Source organism: Rhincodon typus, chromosome 17, assembly GCF_021869965.1.
Source record: "Rhincodon typus isolate 14 chromosome 17, sRhiTyp1.1, whole genome shotgun sequence".
In the NCBI taxonomy this organism is placed as follows: Eukaryota; Metazoa; Chordata; class Chondrichthyes; order Orectolobiformes; family Rhincodontidae; genus Rhincodon; species Rhincodon typus.
Window position 1 is genome coordinate 12,050,789 of NC_063348.1, and position 25,568 is coordinate 12,076,356.

Below are 25,568 nucleotides of genomic sequence, written 5' to 3' on the forward strand. Positions count from 1 at the left end.
AAATCTGTCACAATTCTTTGAGAAAGCAACAAGCAAGTTAGACAAAGAAGAGCCAGTAGACGTGATCTATTTGGATTTCCAGAACGCATCTGACAAGGTACTGCACAGAAGGCAATAAGATAAGGGCCCATGGTGATAGGTGCAAGGTAGTAGTGCGGACAGAGGATTGGCTGAATGGCAGAAGGCAGAGAATGGGGATAAAGAGGTCATTTTCAGGATGGCAGCCAGTGTCGAGGAGTTCCGAAGGGGCCAGTGTTGGGACCACAACTACCCACAGCATACATTAACAATCTGGACAAAGGAAATGAGGGCATTGTTGTTAAGTTTACAGTTGACATAAAGGTAGGTGAAGGGACAGGGAGTGCCAAGGAAGTGTGGAGGTTGACGAAGGACTTGAACAATCTCGAAGACTGGGTAAAGAATTGTCAGATGGAATACAATGTGCGAAAACAACAAGGTTATGCACATTGGTAGGAAGAAGGGGGTAGACTATTTTCTGCATGGGGAAAGGCTTCAGAAATCTGAAGCTCGAAGGAAACTTAGTCTTAGTTCAGAGTTCTCTTAAGGTTAACTGGCAGGTTCAGTTGGCAGTTAAGAAGGCAAATGCAACACTAGCATTCATTTTGAGAGGGATAGAATACAACAGCAGGGATGTACTACAGAGGCTGTATTAGGCTCTGGTCAGATTGCTTTTAGAATAACGTGAGCTGCTTTGATTGATTGATTTTATTGTCACGTGTTCTGAAATACAGTGAAAAGCTTTGTTTGCGAATAATACAGGCAGATCACAGCAAGCAAAGGATGTACAGGTCAAAAAGACTTAGAGGCATACAGGTTACATTACTTGAGGCTAAGTCCATTCAACAGCCAGAAAGAAGCCATTCCCGAACCTGCTTGTGCTTGTGTTCAGGCTTCTGTATCTACTGCCTGATGGAAGGGGTTGTAGGAGGTCATTACCAGGGTGCAATGGGTCTTTGACGATGTTGGCTGTCTTTCCGCAGCAGCAAGCTGTGTAAATAGAGTCCATGGATGGAAGGTTGGCTTAGATGATGGTCTCGGCTGTGCACCGCCTTGGAGCCCCGTATCTAAGGAAGAATGTCCAGGAGGTTTACAACAATGATCCTGGCAATAAAAGGCTTGTCATATGAGGAATCCTTGAAGACTATGGGTTTGAACTCGAAGTTTAGAAAGATGAGGATTGATCTCATTGAAAGTTATAAAGTACTGAGAGGCCTGGAGAAGTTGTTTCCACTAGTAGTAGAGAATTGGGCCTGCAGACACAGCCTCAGAGTGAAGGGATGACCCTTTAGAACGGAGAGGAGGAGGAATTTTAGAATCCATATCGTGTGGAAACAGGCCATTTGGCCTAACCAGTCCACACCAACTCTCCAAAGAGCAATCCACCAGACTTATCCCCCTACCCTTTCTCTGCAGCCCTGCACCTCCCATGGTTAATCCACCTAACCTACACATCCCTCGACACTATGAGCAACTTAGCCCAGCCAATCCATCTACCCTGCACATCTTTGGACTGTGGGAGGAAACCGGAGCACCCGCAGGAAACCCACACAGACACGGGGAGTGCAAATCCCATACGGACAGTCGGCCAAGGGTGGAACTGAACCCAGGTCCCTGGTGCTGTGAGGCAGCAATGCTAACCACTAAGCCACCAGGGTTGTGAATCTGTGGAACTGATTGCCAAAGGTGGCTGTAGTAGTCAAGTCATTAAGTGTCTTTAAGGCAGAAATAGGTAGGAGATCAAATGATGCCAACAGGAGATAGGGCTGAGAAACATATCAGCCACGATCGAATGGCAGAGTCGACTCAATGGGCCAAATGGCCCAATTCTGTTCCTACCTTTTATGGTCTTATGGACAAGAAAATCAAAGCACTCCATGCCTGGAAAAATGACTTCAGTGAGGCAAAGAGAAGTCAAATAACAAAGGCACAGTTACAAAGAAGAATTAGGGAAATTGATGGTTAATGATGGACAGAAAAATCAAAAGGAGCTGTAACTCCTTGCTGACAAGCATTACACGCGGGGATTCTTCAGTGCTACCAAGGCAAAATAGGAACCCAACATGCTTGGCCTAAAAGCAGTGCAGAGCAAGGTCAGAACCCTTTGGAAAGGCAGAAAACACATCAGCATGTGTTTGATAAAATCTCCCAACTCCAAGGTGATCTTGGACACCCACCTAATGTCAGAAGTTGAAGCCGACATTAGACACATGAAGAATAAAGCCGCAGGACCGGTCAGGATCCCAGCAGAGATGTTCAAACTTGGAGGTCCAGAGTTTACCTGTCAGCTCCATCAGAAGTTGCTGAAAATTTGGGACAATTAAGAAATTCTGGCTGATCTCAGGCATGTTGCCATTGCCACCACTTTCAAGAAAGGAGACAAAGTAGACTACCAAGCAATCTCCCTTCTCTCCATCACCGGATAGATCACCCAAATCCTTGCTCGTTTGTTCCCCCAAACTGAGGAAATTCTCCCTCAAAGCCGGTGGGACTTCCGCCCAAATCATGAAACTACAGAAGTGATTTTCACTGCACAGCAGCTCCAAGAGAAATGCCAGGAACAACAACAGCCATTCTACTTGGCCTTCATCAATCTGGCCAAAGCTTTTGACTCAATCAGGAACTGCTACCGAAAACCCTGTCAAAGGTCAGCTGTCTCCTCCACGAAAAGATGTTGGCGACAGTCCTCACCGTCAGTAATATGACAGAATCCTTTGAGGTCGAGGCAGGAATCAAGCAGGGATGTGTGAAAAGAAAAAATTGATTCGGGCATATCTGCAAACACCAAAAAGAATATGCATATTGACAGTTATGTAGTATTCATGTGTTCATTTATCAGTGCTAGCCTATTAACCAAGGTACCACTCAAGGAAGCCATAGGCAACTGCACTACTGCACCATAATCACAACAAATGAACTGGAGTGGAGTCACAATGTATTAATTTTGCATGTTCATCATTTGCACTTCCTTCATAAATAAGTTGTTCCCTTGCCAGGGCATTATATCAGGGCTAAAAGAACATCTTGTTCCTAGAGCTCTCACGAAGAGGAACACAAAGTTGGGTTGGTGGCAGGGGTAACAGGGGGAGACCAAATAGAGCAACGACAAGGGAAATTATATTTGGGAAGCCTTGCCTTAAGTACTGACTTGACAGAGTATATTTTAACCTTTACATTCAAGAACATTTGCTTTTCACCGGTGATCCTCAATAAACAGTCTTATATATAGGTGATTTGTTTCGTCTTTTCACTCAGATTAATATGCTACAAGCAAAGGAAAATAATTCGCTTTTAGTTTAGCTTTTGCAAATTCAAAAACAAAAACTTTTCTCAGTGGTGTAATGCAGTTAGTCAAACATTACTAATCCAAATTTTGGCCCAAGGATGGAATTCCAATCTAACAGACTATTCCCTATACAAACCCACTATGGCATTACAGAGACTTCTACACTAGAGAGGACAGTTCTTCCAGAACAAATGCTGGAGAAACTCAAGGTCTGGCAGCATCTGTGGAAATAGAAACAGAGTTAACGTTTCAAGTCCAATAGGACTCTTTAGCTCTTCCATAATCCCGTTCTCAGCAATAACATGCAGTTTTGCTCAGCTCAGTATCAATAACCTGTCGTCTGATTCTTGCAAACATAGTATCAATTTTATTTTGGATTAGTTCGAGCTGTGATGATTTAACAGAAATTATTTTAATTATCTCAGAAATCTTTCATTCTTGATAACTCTGTTACGCTTTTTTTAATCTCGTACCAAAATTCCTCTACTATTAAATTCCAGGAAGCAATTCACACTTTTCCTATCTTCTATTCAACGCCTAACTTATATTAAATTAATTTTGTATGCTACACAGTGGGTACAGTGCTCCTGGTTAAAATACTTACATGCCAACAAATGCATCAAACATGAAATAAAAGCTTGCTGTATCCTTCTCATACTTGGAAATCAATTTGAAAGTATTCTGTCTACTTAGGCAAAAAAGTTCACAATGAATGCAGCAAGACCACCTTAAACTGAAACTATGCATATGCACTAAACAAAGAAAAAAAAACAGGGCTTGATAACTTCCAGTCAAAGCTACTATTGCTGTCACTGAAGCTGGACATTAGTCAGTTTAAATTTTCAAAATAACAAATCTCAAGTCATGGCAGTTTGGCCTTTGACGCCTATCTCTAGTGTAGAGTTGCCATTTTAGGATTAGAACCTAAGTGCAATGCTACAACGTTTCTCAATGAAAAATTCTGAAACAACTCTCAGAATAGCTGGCCAACCATAAAAGCAAGAATGAAGTAGACTTTAAGCAGGGAGAAAGCAATGAACAGAGCTATGTACAGTACAACATTGCAATACAGACAGGAAGTTTAATGTAATGTAATCTAATAAATATTGACTATTATGAAAACATTTAATGCATGTCAACCCATTTGTTATACTAAGGCTATTCTGCAATTCTCTAAAACTCTTTAAGCAAGCTGAAATATCTTAATTCTACCACCAGTGAGGATGGTCCACATTTCTGCGATCCCTTAACAATAAGTTTTCAAGATACAGGATCTACAAGCAAGACTAACATTTTTGTTTTAAAAATCCATCTTAGCCACTCTGACAAGTGAGGGAATTTCTGCATTGATCAACAGGAAATTTTATAAATTTGACCCACTATGGCAAAATACATCCAAATTAAGATGGTGTGAAACTTGGAAGTGATACTGTTCCAACACACCTGCAGCCCTTGTCTTTCAAGATGGAGGTGGTAGGGGGAGTTTGGAAATTGAGTTTGATAGTGACCATAAATGGATTCACTGGTACAATGTTGAACTGAGATAACCGTGAACTCCACTTTTTTCTGAATGCGTGAAAGACCTACATTTTGGAAGAAGGATATTCTTTAAGGATATTCTCTGTGGTTTCAGAGAAAATTCAACAAGTTTTACAGCAGATTACAAGGCCATCATAAATACATGTTAATTCAGGGACATGGTATATTACAGACAAGAAGGGCAGAAAGCATGGAACAGTCCACTTAAGGTTAAGGTAGTAGTGGAAATACTAATTTTCTAATGTGCCAACCAAACTGTTTGGGTGTATTCTTTGGTTAGATGGCACTGACTGTTAAGAATCTGAGCAAGTCATGGGAAGTAATGAGGCACTATGCACTTCACATTTACATATGTTGAACAATTACGAGGTACAGATTATGTCAGATAAAGAGCTGACAGAAAATGGACAACCTGATTAGGTCAGAATAAGGCTATTTGCCCAGAGGAGCGCCAACGTTATAGAGAAGAGAAAGCCACCAACAAATACAAATGTTGATTTAAATGTGTAAGATAAAGGATAAGGAGGAAGATCTATAGATTGATAAAATGAGGTGAAAATGTAGAAGGCTAGAAAATGCATCGTGCATTCTGATAGCAGGCCTGAAAGTAAACATGGGCCTGGGGAGAAACATGCAAACTTCTGAAACGCATTCTGATCAGAAGAGGAAAGATCTTGCAGTAGTTGTTCAAAACGAAATATGTAGAGTGTGTGTAGAGGTCATAGACTGACAAGAATAAAGACTACAAAAGAAGTTGGGGATGCCATGAGAAACAGCAGCCTGGAGATTGATATTTGAGTGACCACAAACAAATTAGAAAGTAAATTGAAAAGCATGCCAAACAAAAAGTAGGGGAGCCAGAAATAATTTAATGTATTTAATTAATCTAAGGTACCAGACTGGGACAGCTAGCCTTACAATACAGATGAATATGAACAGAAAAGTACTCCCCAACAGGACATAAGGTTAAAGCTAGATGGATGTTTGGAGTTTTGTTAAGAAACTTGGTGATCAAAATATTTAGTGGGTTCCCATACGGCAGGAAAAATTACCTTGAAGATCTTCTTAGCTATTTTACCAACATGCTTCTAGGAATGCAAGTCAACTGATATCAAAGCTGCATTTTGCAGGCTGTAAATAATTCAAAGAGAAGTATTTTTGAAACCACAAGTAGTAGTAGGTGACATAGACAGCATGCTATGAAAATTAAACAAATGTGTTATGGGTTGAATGATGCAGCAAGAGCATGGTATTTCACAGTTAAGTCTGCCTTGCTGAAAGTAAATTGCATTCAGCTTAAAACAGACCCAACAATGTTTTGCTGGTTTCACAGAGTACCTGGGAGACATCTTTATTATGCATGTTGATGATTTTCCGTGGAGAAGTTCTATGGCACCTAAGCAATGAGTCATACCTAAAATAAAACTGGAATTAAAGATTGAAAGTCAGGCTTCAGGGCCTGGAAATACATAGGGTTAGACATTACACATAACGTCAGGAATGATTTTGGGTTGACAGTCTTACTTGGAAAGTATTAAATGCATCCAGACACATTTGCCAGGTTCTCATAGAAACATGATTTTTACATCCAGGAAAATAAATAGACCAGATAAAGCTGCTTGGATAGTTAAATTGCTTGTACACTCAGACTAGACTTAATGTCAGTTATGACACAGTAGAACCGAGTACTATGACGAAATATGCTAGTGTTGAAGATTTGAGAACAAATAAAAGATGCAAGACACTTCATTCATTACCCAGCCGTAGGTAATCCAGCGATATGAAGCTGGTGTTTTGTTTAATTGATGCTTCAAATGCCAATCTTCTGGATAGCTAGAGAAGTCAGTAGGGTTGTCATATTTTTGGTGAAGAATAATAAATGATGTCATTTGGTCTGGAGACTAATAAAATAAAGACAGTAGATAAAACAACTTAAAAAATTGGTATAACTCATGTGATGTATTCATCCAATGTCCTCAAGGAAATTTTATTTAAGGGGGCAAAATGATAAAATTTGCCCATTTGAATGTTCTGTGAACAACCACCCTCCTTGGGTCAACATATTCTCAACAAAAGCATTGCTGAGAAAAGTTTGAAGATTAACATTTCCTTCATGCTGATATGGCAGAAAGAAAAGAGATCTCCAAATTACATTAGGCTGATGCAAGTCACAAGTTCTTAGATTGTTTCACATAAAGACAGCTTTCTCCACGAATTATTGGAGATCCTAAAAGAAGGATGCCTAATGATATGAGGAGTCCAGCTTTTATTTTGTTTAAAGAAAGAGAATGTAGAAGGTTGACTGTATTATATGAAATATAAATATTATCATTTTGTTATGGAATGATTAAGTTGTAAGACAGATTTTCTTTAAATTTTATGAGCTTCTAAGTTTTATTTGTGATGGGTTCAAAAATTTATTTTAAAAAGCGGAGATCAATTGGTGGTTAAGCAGGTGACTGGGAGTCAGTTAATTGACTGGTTTGAGGGTTCTTGGTGTGGCAGTATCCCTACTTCTAAACTTGGAGACCGGAGTTTAAATCCCATCTGCTCCAGGGGTGTCTAATAACATGTCTAAACAGGCTGATTAGAAAATATCTATAACTGTATGGTTAAACAAGCTCAAGGAGCTGAATGATTTTTTTCCCCCCCACAAAGGGTTCTTGTGGCACAATGGTACGGTCCCTCCGAGTTAGGAGGCCTGGGTGCAAACCCCACTTACTCTAACGTGTGTAATCACATCTCTTAATAGGGTGATTAGATTTTTTTAATGGGTAAATATTAAGGAGAGATCAAGGAAAGAGAGCTCACGTCACAACAGCTGTGCCCGTACCTCTGCGCAGGAGGCCCAGGTTCAAGTCCTACCTGCCCCAAATGTCATAACATGTTGATTAAAATAACTAAAGAAATAAACCACTGGGACTAGTGTGTGGATGGAGACGTAAGACAGTAGTTTATACAATCCACCCACACAAAAAAGCAGCTTACTGATGGGCTTGGATCTAATTTGACACTTCACCATTTTGCCATTCACATATTTTCTAGAGATCTTTTATCTCTGTGCTTGCCTCATTACCCTTCCTATGGCCGTGCATCTCCAACATTTTCTTAACACATTCACGAGATGTGGGTGTCACTGGCTAGGCCAACGTTTACTGTCCATCTCTAACTGCCCTTGGGCAATTAGGAGTCAATCGCATTGCTGAGAGTCTGGAGTTGCATGCAGGCCAGATCAGGTAAGGACAGCTCCTCCAATGTAAATTAAAACAAGTATTTCCAGCATTTTCTGCTTTATACCATATTGCTGATATTTTGCCAGCATAGTTCGAAATATAAGTTAACATCAATGTCAGGCATATGTGCCTTATGGGTCCTGGCAAAACCTTCTCTATATAACATGCAACCTGAAACCAGCCTAATTTTTTTTTAAACTGAAGCAATCACTAAATACATTCACTTTCATGTTTAGCAACAGCAAGAAACAGGTTAAGCAGCTAAGTGATCGCCATATCAAATTTGAGAGAGGGTGGACAGTAGAATTGTCGTAACGTAAATTAACAGCACGAACGTTCAAGCAACAATAGTTACATCTAGATCAGATATCAACTTCAGATTGTATTTTAAGGAAGTGTCATACTTTTTAAAAAGGTACGCTGGAAACAGAATTTGTATATAGTATGTAATATAAAAACAAAAAACCAAAAACTGAAAATATTCAGAAAGCGAAGCAGTAGTATGGAGACAATGGAGTTAATATTTAGGTAGATTTCCTTTCTCAGCTCTGATGAAAGTTCATCGAACTGAAACAAGAACTGTGTTTCTCTCTTTACAGAAGCCAGATTTGAAGACTTCCAGCACTGTGTTTTATTCAGATTTCTAGTATTTTGCTTTATTAGAAGTCAACTGATGTTTTTCTGTAATAAAACAATTGTGAAATTGGACGATGTACTTCAACTTTGACTTTATTATCCTACCTAAACTACAATATCTTGTCCTCTGTACAACTTGTTTTCAGAATATAAATTTCTCTAATTAGAGGCAGCGGTCTGGAATATTTATCCCAAATGAGCTGTCCAGACAAATTAAGTACCACTATTCAGTGCCTAGAATGACACTGTGCCTTGTTAGTAACTGTTGTTACGTGGTTATGTAGCAGCTCAGTTATTTACAAGATTCCATTAACTGATCATGCATCTTATTTGCTGCGTAATTCTTTTAAATTGTTTTGGTGCAGGACCGAATGTTAGCCTTTTTTGTGCAATCAGCATAGCATCCTATTATATACATCTGAACAGACAGACAGGACCTTAGTATAAATCAGTAGAAGTGAATAACTCTGCAAGAGACTGCTCCATAAGCCAAGGATGCAGTTGGGTTTGAATTCTCAACTTACGGACTCAAAAGCAAGGGTACTAATAACTAACTGATTCAACGTGACAATGGGGTAAAAATTCATAAACAAAATGTAGCATTACGTTTAATAAATCTTGCTACAGGGTGATGGAGACATCATAAATTTTGGAATCACTTTAAAATTGTGAAGAATGGTCACCAGACCTTTTGCATGTGTGAATCAGCATGAACCAACTGGTCTTACTCATCCTTAGGCATGAAGTCAATGGAAAATGGGGGGTAAATGCTCTACTGGTTGGAGTTCTACATAACAACCACAACTTGTGTGCTAAGGCCAATCATTTCAGATCCAGACATCACTGGAGTTGTCATTGTAATTATGTAATTGAATTTACAAGGTAGCAACTGCTGGCTGCAGATATGCTAAACATATACCATATGTTATCCATGAACCCACAGTTTAAATAAAAAGTCCTACAAGAACATTAGTCTCTTAAAATTATAAGATGATGCTACACAAGGCACTAGCCAGGCCACAGCTGGAACATCGAGAGGAGTTTTGGGCTGCTTATCCGAGGAAAGATACACTATCACTGGAGACAATCCAGAGAAGGTTCATTGGGCTGATACCTGGTATGAAGGGACCGTCTTATGGGGAGAGGTTGAGTAGATTGTATTTGTTAGAATATAGAAGAATTGAGGTGTGACCTTACGGAAACAAATAACATTTAGAGGATTTGACAGGGTAGATATGGAAAGGTTGTTTCCACTTGTTAGAAAGTCTACAACCAGGTGTAATCTTCGAATAGGGGGTCACATATTTAAGATAGAGAAATAATTTCTTTTTATCTCTAAGGCTAGCGTATTTGTGGATTTCATTACCACAGAGGACTATATAGAGTCATCAAGTATATTCAAAGTCGAGACAATTTTTAAAATCAATAAGGGAATCAAAGATTTTAGTTAAAAGGCAGGAAAGTGGATTACCAAGGATTATCAAATCAGACATGATCTCACTGCATGATGGAGCAGACTCAATGGGGTGAATGGCCTACTTCTGCTCCTACATCTTATGGGTTAAGTTTCATTCACTTGCCAGCAAAAAATCATGTTTAAGCTTTAAAAATATTTCTTGGAGTTTCAGTGGGGTGAAAAATGCAAATGCAATCCACAACTTCAATTTTCACCTCAAATGCAAGATAAAATTTAAGACTAACTTCATGTAACAGTTTTCATGATCGTTAAACTGAAAGAAAGTTTGTCATAGGAACTGCTCCAACTACTGTTTGCATGTACCTCCCAGAGATCCGTTATTTCGTATTTTTAGATTTGCTTAACATTTGAAAACTAAATACCAGTCTTTTCTAAAAATTTAAAACATTGTTTTTAAAATGCAAAAGGAAATATTCTTACCTAAACTTTTATTTTCATTTTACTGTCATAATTAAGCACTACAGATCAAGGTGAAAGTTAACAAAAAGTATTGAATATATTACACATATGAAATAGATGTCTCGCATTGGGTTACAGGATATTATTTCAATTACGTAGCTTGGACATAGAGAAAAACCACAGGAATTTGCCTTTATCAGTTAATTCCTTCGCCAAGACTGAATTATTGGAGACCCAAGCAATAATTAGTTGCACTATATGCCCTCAGGATAGTTCAAAGCACCACCACCTCCTGAAAAAATGAAGACTTATTTTCCCTAAATCTTCAAATTCTACCATGTCTTTTTTTCCCAACTTCTGCAATCATCTTTAGCTGCAAGCTTCCTCCAACGTCCTCATTCAATTCTCCAGAAGAACGAGGGGGTCACCGTTTCAAGGGATCACTTAAGACAGAGACAAGGACGACTTTTCTTCTCCTCAAGAAGTCTTTGAAACACATTTCCACAAAACAAGATGGAAGCAGAATCCTTGAACACATGCAAGGCTGACAGAGATACATGCTTCATATACTGGGGGGGGAAATGTAGGGGAGCAGAAATGTGGCATAATTAGATTAGCCATGATCTTACTTATTGGCAAGGCAGACTTGAGGGCCAGAGTGATACTCCTGCTCACAATCTACACACTAGCATGTTCGTAAGCTCATCTGTCTCAAGCCAATTCTACAACCTTCTTTCTAGGCCTCAATACTGATCTTATTTTTGTTTCTACAATCAATTTTAGAGCATTCCACAATAATTTAAAGGCATTACACAAATGTGGAGGGTTATTGTCATGTTAAGAGTGTTATGGCTATCAAAAATCAATCTTTTACACACACTGCACATGTTGTTTATCTCAGTTGGCTGAACAGCTGGTTTGCAAAGCAGTGTAACAGCAATGTAGGTTCAATTCCCACATCAAATGAGGTGACCGTGAAGGATTTACTTTCTCAACCTCTCCCCATGCCTGTGGCATGGTGACCCACAGGTTTAACCACCAGTCATCTCTCTCAAACAAGAGAGCAGCCCTATAGTCCAGTAGGACTATGGCAATTTTACAGAAAACTCCATGAGTGTCTTATGCCAAATTCTGTTGTTTTGGAGAGAAATTTATTGTTACATAGCAACAGAACCGATAGTGTAACTAAGCCTGGTAATACTTGATACTCATCCATCGTGGAGGTCAGTCACAAGTGTACTCCAATATTGTTCCAATATTATCAATTATTTTTCTTTTACTTCTCACCACAAACTCCAATCCCTAGCCTCAACTCCATCATTCCGTCTGACAGTTGACTGAGGCGAAGCCAGGCCTTTCAGAGCTGCTGTGCCATTTCTCCCTCCCTCAACATGAACTTCCATTTGCAAATCCACAGGCTATCATTGCCTATCTCAACCACCACAGCTCTGCCCTATTCCACTCCTGCCCCAGCTCAATTTGCTGAAACTCTATTTATGCTTCAGTTTGCACTGCACACCTATCTGCCTCCAACATTCTATCCTCCATAAACTCAAGGTCATCCAAAACTCTAATCTTCATGCACTAACTCTTATCACGTGCTCAGTCTACTTTGGTTCCATGTTAATCAACAACTTCAAAATTACAGGCAGAGTTCCGATTGCTAACGGTTCCATTCTTGAGTTCTTTTCTGAAGTTGCTTTATATGCAAGTCAGAGCACAATGCAAGACAAAATTAAATAACTGCACACAAATTCAAGGAAATATTCATGTGTTGGATCTTTAAAATTACTATTAATACACCTCTGTATGGGATCGCATGAATAAATAGAAGGGTTTCTAAGTCAGACATTCATAAATTGGGGACCCCAGTACCATCCTGGTATTTAAACTGCGCCATGGCTTAGTCTCTCCATGCCTCTAATTTTCTCCAACCATACACCACTTTTAGAGTGCTCCAGTGACGTAGTGGTAGTGTCTCCATCTCTTAACCAGAAGGTCTTGGTTCAAGTCATCACTTGCATATATCTGTATTTCAATTCTGGCCATTAAGCATCCCATAATTTTACATCACTCCAAAGGCAGCCTGAGCTCCAACTGCAATAGCTCTAAAGTCTGGAATTACGTTCCTAAACCTCTTTCCCCTCTATCCCTCTTTCTTCAAGATGCCCTTAAAACTAACCTCTTGCTCCAAACATTTGACCATCTGAAGATCATCTCTTTCGGGTCATGATTCTAACTTTATTTGAAAAATTTCCCATCAAGCGCATTAGGATATTTTACTATATTAAAGCCACTGTGTAAATACAAATTATTATTACTGTTGACGAATGCAAAACATAAATCTAACCATAGTTAGAACAGTACTTTAAATTCCCAAGAGATCTTTTAAAAATGCTGTCTGATCAGATATTATAATTTTATCCCTGAACATCAGACTAAAGTATTTCAGTATTTAGTTTGTTAAATTAACACCAAAGACCACAGAAAACAAGGGAATCCAAATGAAACTGTTTGAAAACAGCCAAGATATTCTTCTCTGAAATATACACCATCTATGCTTCAGCTACACGCTCCCATCCACTTATAGGCCCATTGTTTCCACAGTAGCACACTGTGCAGGGCTAACAGGTAGGCTGTGCCTGCCACTAAAGGAGTAGAGGTATCAATGGAATTAGATATTTGACATTATGTGGCCCAAATACATTGTTAAAGAAAATCGTCACAAAGATCAGCAAATGAGTTGATTAAAAAAAAGCAAAGTTTAAATAGGCAGAAATTATATGGGAAAACACATATTATACAACCATATTTTGAAGCTTCTGTTCTATACCTACAGTTATAGATTATTAAAGCTACAGTACTCCAATCATTTTGTGATCCATCTCCACAGTCCCTACCATCACGGATGCAGTCAATTCTACCCATCCATGATATCAAGAAATGGCTGAAGGCGACGAAAATTGCAAAGGCTGTGGGCCCAAACAACATACAAGTAGTAATACAGAAGACTTGTGCTCCAAAACTGACCCCAGCCCTAGCCAAGCTATTCTAATACAGCTACAGCACTGGCACGTATCCAACGTGAAATATCAGGAATATCCCATCGACAGAAAGTAGACAAATACAACCCAACCAATTACTGTTCTGAGGAAGAGTCACCAGGCCCAAAACATTATCTCTGATTTTTCTTCACAGACGCTGCCAGACCCACTGAGCTTTCCCAGCAACTTTGTTTCTGTTCCTGATTTACAGTATCTGCAGTTCTGTTTTTAATCACTGTCCCATCAGTCTATTCTTAATCAAGACGACAGAAAATATCACTACAGTGGTATCAAGTGACACTTACATAGCAATGACAATGTTTACTGACAGTTTGAATTCCACTAAAACCACTCCAGTCCTGAACTCATTACAACTTTGTCCAAACACAAAGTAAATAGTTGAACTCAAGACGAGGTGGGAGCAACTGCATTTAACATAGCATAGCATTAAGAGGCTTCAGCAAAACAGAAGCCAATGAAAATTGGGGGTGGGAGTGGAAAACTTGCGAACGGCTGGAGGCATACCTGGCAGAAAGGAACGCGGTTGGGCTTGACGGGGGTCAATAATTTCAGTCTCAGAATATCAAAGGAATCTCTCAGCATATTAGCTTAATTCCATCTACAGTCAGCTACTTCACCAGTAAGCTCCATCACACAGCGTCAGTAGAGTGGATATTGGCTGATGATTACACAATGTTCAGTACCATTTGCAGCTCCTCAAATACTGACGCAATCTACGTGCATCAAGACCTGGACAACATTCAGGCTTGGGTTGACATGAAGTAGCAAAGGATTTTCGCACATCACCAGTGCCAGGCAAGGATCATATCCAACAAGAGACAACCTAACCATAACTCCCCTTTGTCTCGTCTCATTGTGTAATGCAATAGAACTCTCGCCCTACTATTCCTGGAGTCTTCACAAAAGTTATGTATTTTTAAAAATAAATAAATACCCCAAATGTACCACTTACCCAGACTAACAGGAAGGACCAAATTTCTGTACTTAGCAAAACTTACCATTTATTACAGTATACACTCCAACTTAAAAACAAATAATTATAAACCAACAGCATATAAATCAATTCCCAAAAGCAGTAGGTCTTTGTCATCAATAACTGACTGATCATTAGTTTGTAGACCAATCAGATTCTTGTTGCCAAACGAAGCACCAACCCTTCAGCTCTAGTTCATCTGCAACCCACTTAAAACACTTTTTGAACAAAACATGTTTAATCAGTGCATACAATGGCTATTTGCTTTCAAAAGATGTAGCAATCCTCCAGCCATCCTTAGGTTTTAAGGACAGTTCTTTTCTCAAATCAGTCGATAATTAAATATACAGGAAGATAAAAAGACACTCTTTACACCTTGAAATTCCATTCCATCTCTGGAATGGAATTCCAGGTGGCATTATCATCTCTGTGTCTTGCATAATAGATATCCTAAGGATTACCACTGACCAGAAATTGAACTAGACCCATTAAACAAGCACTGTGGCTACTAAAGTCAATCAAAGACTTGGAATTCTGTGCTGAGTAATTCATCTAACCTCTTCCAACATCAATTGACAAGGCATAATAAGTTAGCCACTGACCTGAATGAGTGCAGCTTCTACATTCAAGAAACTAGAGGACAAAGACAACCAGTTCAACTGTTTAGTATGCTATTCTCCACTCCTTCCTTCACTGAGGGATAGTGACAGTAATGTGTACCACCTAGAAAGATGTACTGCAACAACTCATCAAAACTTCAGCAGGGCCTCCCCATATCAGGAAGAATAAGGGCAGTAGATGCACAAGAATACCACCAACTACAAGTCTCCATCAAAGACACAGATCATCGTGCTTGCGAATTAAAATCATCATTCCTTCACTGTCACTGTGTCAAAATCCTGGGACTCCTTTCCTAACAACGCTGTAGTCTAAGTACATCACATGGACTCTCGCAGTTCAAGGGGGCAGGTGACCTCACCTTCAAGATCAATTGGGGATGGGCAACGAATGCTAGCCTAGCTAGTGATGCCCTCATCCTGTAAAAGATTAAATAAAAGCATATATATGAAGCTTTGCATTCCAAACAAGCATTTAAAAAGTTGCAGAAAATAATTAATATTTATTTTTCAAAATTGTATAGATGGCATTTTTGCATTTTGATAAGCTATACTGTTATCCTGCATTCTAAAATCCAGCTTAATAGTTTATTGAATCAACTACAAGTAATGCAGATACAAGAAGCCACCTTTATTAAACAAAATCAAAAAGCCATAGCAATTTCTAATATGAAATAGGAATAGCCACCACTTTGCCAAAGATAGATCACACACACACAAGCTGCACAATTTATACTCAACAGATTTTTAAAACAGTATCCTATAAATCAAACAAGTATTACCTACAAGGCATATTTAACTTAAGTAGCACCAGTATTTTGTTTACCTATTTGACTACAGAAGCATTGCAAGTGAGCCCATAAATAAAACAAAAAGGGGTTTACTGGGAGACATCAAGTCTGCTTTCTCTCCACAGATGCTGACAGAACTGCTGAGTTTCTACAGCTATTTCTGTTTTCATTACAAGCAAGCCCATTCTTGTCCTTATCTATTTCCACAGGCATGCAGGAATCACAAGCAACCAACCAATAGAAGGAACTTGGTAGATATTTTTCCTTCTTCCTTCTTCACCAGTGCCCCGGTTCACATGCTCCATGGCCAAGAACATTGACATTGCACTAAGTTTACAAATAAGCAGCCTGCTCTGAAGACCTGAAAATCAAATGTGAGCCCTTCAATTTTAACAACATGAGGCACTACATTACTCAGCTTTCAAAAGAATAACAACAAACTAACCGAACAACAAATTAATACACTAAGATTTCACGCAGCCATTCACCATTTCACACTGTAATAACAAGGGCTCAGATTTTAAATTTGATGACTCTTCATTGTGGCAAGTTCATCATGAGAAAGCACCAGCAGCATGCAAGCTCAAGGGAAAAACAGTCACTTAGATGAGTTACAAGAGACTATGTGCTCAGAGATTTGAAAATTGATTCTTATAAATTGTCAAGTTCTGATTTTCAAGGAAGTATCAAATTTAATGACATGTATTTCAAATTTCATTTTAAAGTCACCCCTACATAAAAGCATTGTACAGAATCGCATTTTCAAACAGCAGTTAAACACAAAAACATTGCTTTTCATATGTCCTGTATATGAAATTTCCTATGTTACAACAGTAACTATATATTGAAAATACTTTGTAGGTCATATAGCACTTTGGGACAACCAACAGCATGAAAAATGCTATAAAAAACATTCTCAGTAAGTCCACCAAACACTTAACACCTGATTGTTGGCCTTAAGTTGAAATTTATTTTACTTCATTTTCAATATCATGAAAAACCTGAGACATTAATGAACTTGATAATTGACTGCCTTTTTGCGGCTTTTAATTATACATGCAAACATATAAACCAACACATTTTAGTAAAATACTATTCCTGCCATAATATTACGCACAACTTCCCAGTAAAATACTTGTCTTCCGCAAGAATCAGGCAAGATCCTTTCCACCATATAAATTATGTTTCATGTCAAATCACACCTGTAGCAAGAAAAAAAAAACTTTAACTCCAACAGTGAAACTCCAGTTTGGGAAACTGCAGACATTATAGTCTATTTCTGATAATTCAAGGTCATTTTTGGGTAAACCAGTAATAACAGTTTAAAGCAAGATAGAAGGAAGAAAGAGTCTGAAAACAAAAAAAAAACCAAATTAAAGAGAAACAGCGCAAATTAAAAATCTCATGCCCGAGAGCATAAATATAGAGCATATTTATCGTGTCATATTCATGTATAATTCATGTGGGTTACAAAATCATTTAGGCAAAATACTTCTGGCATGCAGCACAACCAACTGCGAGTCTTCATGACGCATTCCAGTCATATTGACTGAAAATTGTTTCACAATAAACTAGCAGCGATCTTGTCACAATCATTGTAGTTATAGTTGTAGAGGTATATGGTACATCAATGAACAGTGAAAACTATGATCAAAAGTTGTTTTAGAAGAAACTAAACCAAATTAATTACTGGAGTCCTCAGTGCACATTACTTTAAAAGTTACAAAACAGAAAACTAATCCTAAGAATCAAAGCATTCGATATGGCTCCAGTGATACCATGTGAATCTCTCTACTAGAGACTGCCCTAAGATAAAGTATTATTCCTGAGCAATAGATGCCACATAAAAACAAAAGGCAATAAATTTAATCATAAAGAAAATTTTTCAATAATTTCATGCAACCATGATCACCTAAATGAGGAATTCTGATTGATATTAGCCTTGACAGTTGCCACTTATTAATATGGTGAAAGTGCAGGGAGGCTGTGGTGTAGAGAAAGCAGATCAGGTGGGGTTTTTTTGGGTTAAAATCACAGTATATCATTAAAGATATATCATGATTACGTTTACAAAATTATACATGCCCTTTCTGCTCAAACATGTCAAAAGTACTTTAAATGCGTAAATTCAGGTTAATTTCTGTTGGGAAAGGAACTTGATTGGGAAATAGTGGTTTACAATGTGAACTTTCCCGACTAACAGCAATTAACCGGTCAGTGACTTCAGGGTCTATTTAGACCAGTCAGACAAGGCATATTTCAGCTGTAAGCTTAACACAAAGAGCAAATTAGCAGTTAAACACTGCAACCGTCATCCAGACCTCAGACTAACTGCCTTTGGTGTTTTGCAATCAGCACAAAGTCCAGTGCAGCCATATGAACCCAGCTATCGAAATCATAACATTTTGTCCTTTTTGCACATACTTCTACTTACTGGTTTCTCACTCCTCCAAGTTTAATTATGCAAATCTGAATATTTGGAAAAAACTTTTTTTTTTTTAAGTGCTATTACCTCATCGGTGACTAATCCTAAAACATTTACTACAATCCACTTGTATCAGCAACTTGAAACTTATGCAAATTAATAGAAACAGCCATTCAAATCTTAAATGTGGCCTAAGGCTTCTCATGACACACACCGTCGTAGACGACAAAATGAAAGTCTTAAACACTACTCTGCCAAACAATACGTGAAATATTAAAAATCTCAATTTTGAATTTGAGTTTCCTTTTTTCTCCCTCCACTTTCTCCTAGGTGTTATTTCCTAACTTTATCAACAAAGATATCCACTGGTGTCCTAAAGTTTTGTCATTTCAATATTGCAATATCAACATCAATTAAATGCTGCCACTCTGGTTAGGAAACTTCCTTCATAACATACATTTCCTGAAGTTTGAAAATGCATTGACACATTGTCTTCTGATTGAAAATGAAATAACTAAAAGAAGTGCAGCGAAGATGCAATCTTCTTGAACTTATTTATCTTGGACCCTGTTACTGCTCCATTAATTGGTTTAATTCTCATTTAGTTGAATAAAAGTATTACAAAAACAGATTTTAAAATGTATCAATTGTACTTGTAAGCATTTGGATAAATGCTTTTCCAAATTTTCACAATAATAGATTAGTCCTGATTGAATTCCAAACATGTATAATTTTGTACTTCTAATAATGCTGTAGTTACTTATGCTCAATATGTATCAAGTTTAAAAATGGTAGATCAAGAAATTTCGGCAGTGCCATAAAAAAGGAAATACATACTGGACAAACATTTATCAGATATTACACTTCACTATGACTCTCATGATTCAAACAAAACACTTACTTCACTTACGTAAGTTGTCTTCTGACACCAAACACAAAAGGGCTAGGTTTATGCAAAGTACCTAAAATACTATCATTGATAACTATACCACTGAAGTCCAATTCAGTATGAAACATTTATTGTTATTGATGACATTTATTTGCTCAATAAACATACCATCAACCCCTTCCCCACACTCCAGTCTGCTTTACTGCTGCCCTTAGCAAGATGTGACAAGATGTGTTAAAAGCTCTGGTCACTTTAACACCATATTGTGAATCACCTTGACTCCATTTGCTCTGACCCAAAGCAGCACAGTGTCAATTTCAGAGACCGAAGGAAGTGGGTATAAACCTGACATTCCCTTACAACCATGCCTTGGATTGATACTATGGTATGTCTTAAACAAATAATGAACAATTATCGAAAGAACACTAGTTCAAACAAATTCTCATTTTTTTTGCTATTACATATCTCTTCTTCATCCAAAAGTATGAAATATTCTAGCTCACAGAAAAAGAATTTATATATTTCAACTTTTACTGGTTATCAACATTTGTGATTTATGTACCTCTTGCGAGATAGAAAAAAACGCATACAATAAGTCACTAAAGATTGATGTTGACAAAGAAAAGCATAGCAATGATTTAAAAAGCTGGAGACAACCTCTACAATACTCCATAACTGGCCAGCAGGTGGTAGGTTTTCAGCAAGACAAGTTCACAACACTACCTAATACAGTCCATACTTAGCAATCAGAAGGATTAAGCAAAACTATCCAACTGACAGTCAACTTCACCAAACATAGGTAAATCTAGAGCTCAAATTCAAGATCCTTTTGTCAAAAATTGAATTCTCAACCTCAGAGTTGCCAAGCTCAGTATAAATAAATCTTGAAGTTAACGAACAGAAAGCCAATCTTCCACTTTCCAGAGACTGCAGAAATGTTTCTGAAAATTAATGATGACTTCCAGAAAGAATGCTCTCTACGGTTACTAAAATGATCAGTATCTAATAATGTAGCTTCTCAGAGCCTCATAAGTATGAAATCTATATCAGTGCTTAACTTTTTTTTCACAAAATTCAAAATAATTAAGGCAGAATTATGTAATCAAGGCAAAATTAGTCTCACATAATCTTCTGAAATGGAGTTCAGAAAATGTTCGGTAATTTTTTTTTACACTATCATTCTTTACGTTACAAGCCAACAGAATACAGCTACTTTAAAAATGAACAGTACTCTAATCAAATCTTCTTCCACAACAGTACACTGTTGCCAAAGTGTAATACTATAACTACTAAGGCACAAATTTAATGTACCAAAAACGTCAGCTTTTAAACCACACAATCTGTAAAAACAGCAAGTCAAATCCAAATACTCACTGCAGCACGTATTTCTACACTGAACTGGTGGTTGGCCCGCATGGTTACTAAGGCAGCTAATCACATGACAATGATTGAAGGCCGACTTTATAGAAACAAAATCAGACAAAAGCTTTAAAGAGAACATAAGATTTAAAATTGTAATTAAGGGTTCTGTTCTAGAACTAACAAGGTACATACATCAATAGTCTTGAGGATGGGAGTTCAAACATGAATGCTTTTCGGTAGATCTTTGCTTTTCTGTCTTTAAAATATTTCATTGGTTTTTAAAAATTCATAGCTGAAGAAACAATATACTTAGAAGTAGCATGATGCGAACTCAGATATAGATGCAGCTTGACAATATATCACTTGTCCTTTTTGAGGATGGAAGAGGGCAGGATGCTGTAAAATACTGGACTGTGTGTAAATTGTGAAATTGAATACACAAAGAAACTAGATACAGAAACAAAGGAAAAAGGTGTGGGGGGGGGGGGGGGGGGGGGAAGACAGGGGGTTGTTAATTCACACCCAGAAATATACATTTCCCCCAACCTCCGCAAATACACAAAGCCAAAAAGGAAACACAGGCGAGCAAAACCCTTACTGCACTGGTACGAAAACAACTCAAAAAGGGGCAGAAGGTAAAATTGCAAAATCTTAACAAAAGGAATGAATGTTTGATAGAAAGAGCTAAGCTAGACCAAGTGAGAATGAGGGAAGTATCAGAGAGAAATACACCACCTCAAAATCTGTTTGTAAAATTATTTAAAGAGTACAAAGAATTAATATGCACAGTTAACTACAAAAGCTAAAAATAGATTTAAAGACTTAGAGAAGAGATAAATAGGATATTAGATGTGCACTATAAAAGGTTGGAATTAGAGGAAAAACATTGTTGCTTCAAAATATCTGCAGCTCCCATCATTCTTTAGGTGTACAAAATCTGAAAAAGACAGTCACAGTAACAGGTGTAATCTGGCCTCTATCCAAACATCAGCTATTTCTTGCCAACCCCCACAAAAATAAAACCATCACAAACTAACTCTACTAGCTGTATAAACTTCCAGAAAACTATTGATTATCCTCCAGGCTGAGCTCATCCCTGGAGAAAACACAACCATCTGGAACAGAGCAGCCACAAATCCATTTTCCTCTTACTTGTTTCTCACTGAGAGCAGTTATCTTGGCTTGCAATTCATGTAACTGTTTCTTCAAATCAGCATTCTGTGAAATGAAATTTATACAATGTAATATCATCTCATTACCAATAAGTCCCATTACCATCTTAGGAAAATTAGTCAATATTTTAAGTTAAGGGAGAAAATTAAAAAGCCTCTCTCAAAAATAAAAATGACTAACAAAAAAAACCTCATTCTCTGTCTCAGAGTTTAAAAGTGCCAAAGGGTTTGGAATAGGCTAGAATTATAATGAGTTTTTAAAACCAAGATAATTCATACTGCACATTTCCAAGTTTTAATTACGTTGATGAATTAGAATAGAAAAACAATTATAATTATGTATTTACTGAATCAGAGCTTATATATAGTATGACGCAAAATCATAACATGCCACATTTGAAAAAGTAAACAGAACATGAATTATACCTGTGGATCCTGTTTCATCTGGGCCACAAGTTTCTGTTTGGAAAACAAGAAAAAATAGAAGAGTTAATGTTCTTGAGAGAGACCATACTACAGTCAATATTTCAAGGAGCTACTTTATCAATCAGGCCTCTTAGATGTCAAGTGTTATGCTAACTACATCATCTTTTTTCAACAATATGGATTTGAATAAAATTTCAGGTTGCTTTAATGCAAATACATATACATGACTTGGAATCAATGATTAATCCTTTGTATTTAATTTCTGCCTAACTGCAAAAATCAGTAAAGAGTGAATAATGCTTTCCAGAATACCAGAAGATGTTTCATGCACAAATCATATGCAGATTTAATTTTTGTTTAAAATTATATAATCAAATGACTAGTTGTTGCAAATTCAAACTTTCATTCATAATTGAATAACAAGAATGTTCTTTTAGTTACCCACTTGTTTTCATTTCTCTACAATTGCCCCCAAAAAAATGATTGATGCAGTTTTCAAATACTTAAAAATATGGTACACCCAAAATGTAAAAAAAAGTTTGAGCGCAACATTTTAGCATTATATTCTTATTAAAATACATAAAATGGTTATTATTCCCTTTTAACAGATTTGCCTGGTGTGTCGCTGAGAGGTAGTGGTTGAAATTAAAAGACACACACACATGCAATAATTGAAAAGAGACCAGGTTACCTGATGAAACTGGATTTCCACTTTCAGAGCCTCCTGCAGAGTTTGTAACTCCATCTCCTCTACTTCCCGCGCCACTTTCCTTCACTATTTTTTTTTCCTTCCACCCCTTTTAAAAGTAAATACCCGGTTCCCCTTCTCTTCTTCCACCACCACCACCCCCCTTCCTCAAGCAGCCAAAAAAAGTAGAAAGAAATACAATTCAACAAAAACAGGGCCCGAAATAATTTCAGGGGGGAGAAAGTCCATTAAACATCGCAGTCGGCCGCATGTGTACAAATATCTGCGTTTTATTTATATTGGTAAATGTCTTTTATATAACATATATAAATGCATATAGACAGAGTGAAGAGGAAACAGAAAGATACAGGCAGAGTGAACGCAAAACTAGTTCTCGCCATCCACCGGACTCATCACTCTGCGCCGCCGCCGAGCCAGAGGGGGGCGGTGAGCTGCCCGACCAACAACAACTTCAAAAACATTTCTCCCATCCAAATTATTATCACAAGAGGGGCCGAAATCATAGAATTGTTTTTTTTTTAAAAAAATAGCACCGACAATAAACCGACTGAGAAGATTAAAAAAAACGGAAAAGGATGCGGGGAAGGGGGGTGGGGAAAGAAACAAAAATTAATTTAAAAAAAACCCCGAGCGGCCCAAAATTTATTTCACTTCTTTTTTTTCCTCTCTTTCCGATTCTTTTTAACGAAATTGAGTTAAAAGAAAACTTCCCGTTTTTTTTTCCACCCTCTCTCCAGAAAAGAAAGTGACTGTGCAGTGCGCGCTCCCCCGCCCCTCTCTCTCCTCCTCTTCACTTACTTACTGGGCTTCACGCTCAATCCCTTCTCCCCTCCCCTGCCCCCACTCCCACTCTACTCTACTCTACTCCAACCACTCCACGCGCGCGCGCGCGCCCGCACTCTGCCCCTGCTCGCCCCCGCCATTCCACAGCGCGCGCGCGCTCCCTCCCTCATCACCACCCATCCGTTTAGGTTGGGTTGTTGGCTTGCGCGGGCGGGGGCGCGCCTACGGCTCGCGAGGAGTTGGGTGGGGAGGGGGGGGTGAGAGAGGAGGTGGGAGCGCGAGGAGCCGGGAACTATTTGCCGGCGCGAGCGCTGGCGAATTTATTTCACTTTGCCTAAGGAACAGCGGTGCTGCGGCTCTCATTGCCTAGGGAAAGTGCCCGGATGTAGCGACTCCTCACTTCAAACTCCTCAACTGGGATTATTTATTTAACTTTTTTTTAAATGGGGGTGGAAAGAAAATCTTTCTTCAATTTCTTTTTTTATATAAAGGGTGGTGGGTGACTTATTTCAAGCACTGGTTCGTTCCCTCTGAAAACACAGATATACACAAACAATAAAAGAAAACCTGCTCAGTCAAATCAAATAATTTGTTGTGAACTTTTATTTGTGACCATCTGAATTTTAATACTTTCTTTAAAAAAAGATCTGAGTTTCCTTATGCATTTTCCACAACCAGGGTTGGGCATTTGATAAGTACCTGCTAGTCGGTTACTTGAAATTTCGAGATGATGCACAAAAAGTGTAAAATTTCAAATCAACAAAAAGCATATTACTTAACACACACGTTTATAAATAAATCCTGCTACAGGCCATAACAGGCCGTGACGCCCTACTATACGGCATTACTTTGAGTAATACATATCTGTTGATAAAATGCAAATTTTGTGTCTGGAGTATTATTGTATTTCAAATATCAACCAAAAATAATGTTTTGAACTTTGTTCGCATATTAATTCAGTAAACCATGTGTTTGTTTATTTTAATAACATTATATTTTGCATAGTGACTTTTCTCCGGAGAAGAGCAAATATGTTGAAGTTTATAAACAGATTATAGTAATATTGTACACTTGAACTTGTCTCACTTCTCTGTAGTTTGGTACAAAATGGCGGAAGGAGTGCTTGAAAGTTTTAGTGGTTGGGTTTCAGATTTCAAGCTGCAAAAATTGGATTAGAGAAGAATCAAAGAAAAAGCGAAAGGAAAGAGAGAGCTGTTTTTCTTTCCTAAAACAAGAATTGGAGGTGTAACATTCGAAATATTAAACTAAGTACTTTATTTATACAAATAAACGTTTGGAAATTATTTGTTTTCCTCCTGGATGCATTCATGATATTTTCATCCCCGTTGACGTGTGGAAATGTGCACTGAGGTTTTTTTTCTGCAGCTCCTTTGAGAAAGCGAATGAGCAAGAATCCGGTTTCTTTAGTCTGTTATTTTTATTCGTTTAGCAGTTCTAACTGTAACATTCTTCCAGCCAAAAGACTCGTATTTTAATATCCTGTATTTAACACTTTTGCTGATAAAACGATAAATCGGATTACTGATATTATGTAAATCAAGTTTGAACTGGTAGATTAAAAAATGTGCAGGCACGAACGAAGTCTACTAAAGTCCCAACACAGTAATATTTTCCTTAACTCTTCCCATCCCAATTCTAATTAAACCTCTTCACACCGTTAGTATGTCTTTATGCAGATATAACTCTTAAACCACTGTATGTTACTTCTAAGTAATATTTAATGAGGTGTGAAAATACACTGTGTACT

General features: G+C 37.9%; 1 protein-coding gene across 2 annotated transcripts in view; it reads right to left on the reverse strand.

Annotated features, from left to right (window-relative positions):
- phf21ab (PHD finger protein 21Ab) overlaps positions 1–23,845 on the reverse strand; it is a 267,243-nt gene extending 243,398 nt beyond the window's left edge. The window contains exons 1-3 of one of the 2 annotated variants that reach the window (XM_048607257.1): positions 23,816–23,845; positions 22,309–22,341; positions 21,863–21,928 (exon numbers count right to left, since the gene is read on the reverse strand). In XM_048607257.1, coding sequence (XP_048463214.1) covers positions 21,863–21,928; positions 22,309–22,326 — 84 coding nt within the window. In that variant the 5' untranslated portion in view covers positions 22,327–22,341; positions 23,816–23,845. The other variant, XM_020532592.2, reaches the window with a different exon arrangement.
- Between the last annotated feature and the right edge of the window lie 1,723 nt (positions 23,846–25,568).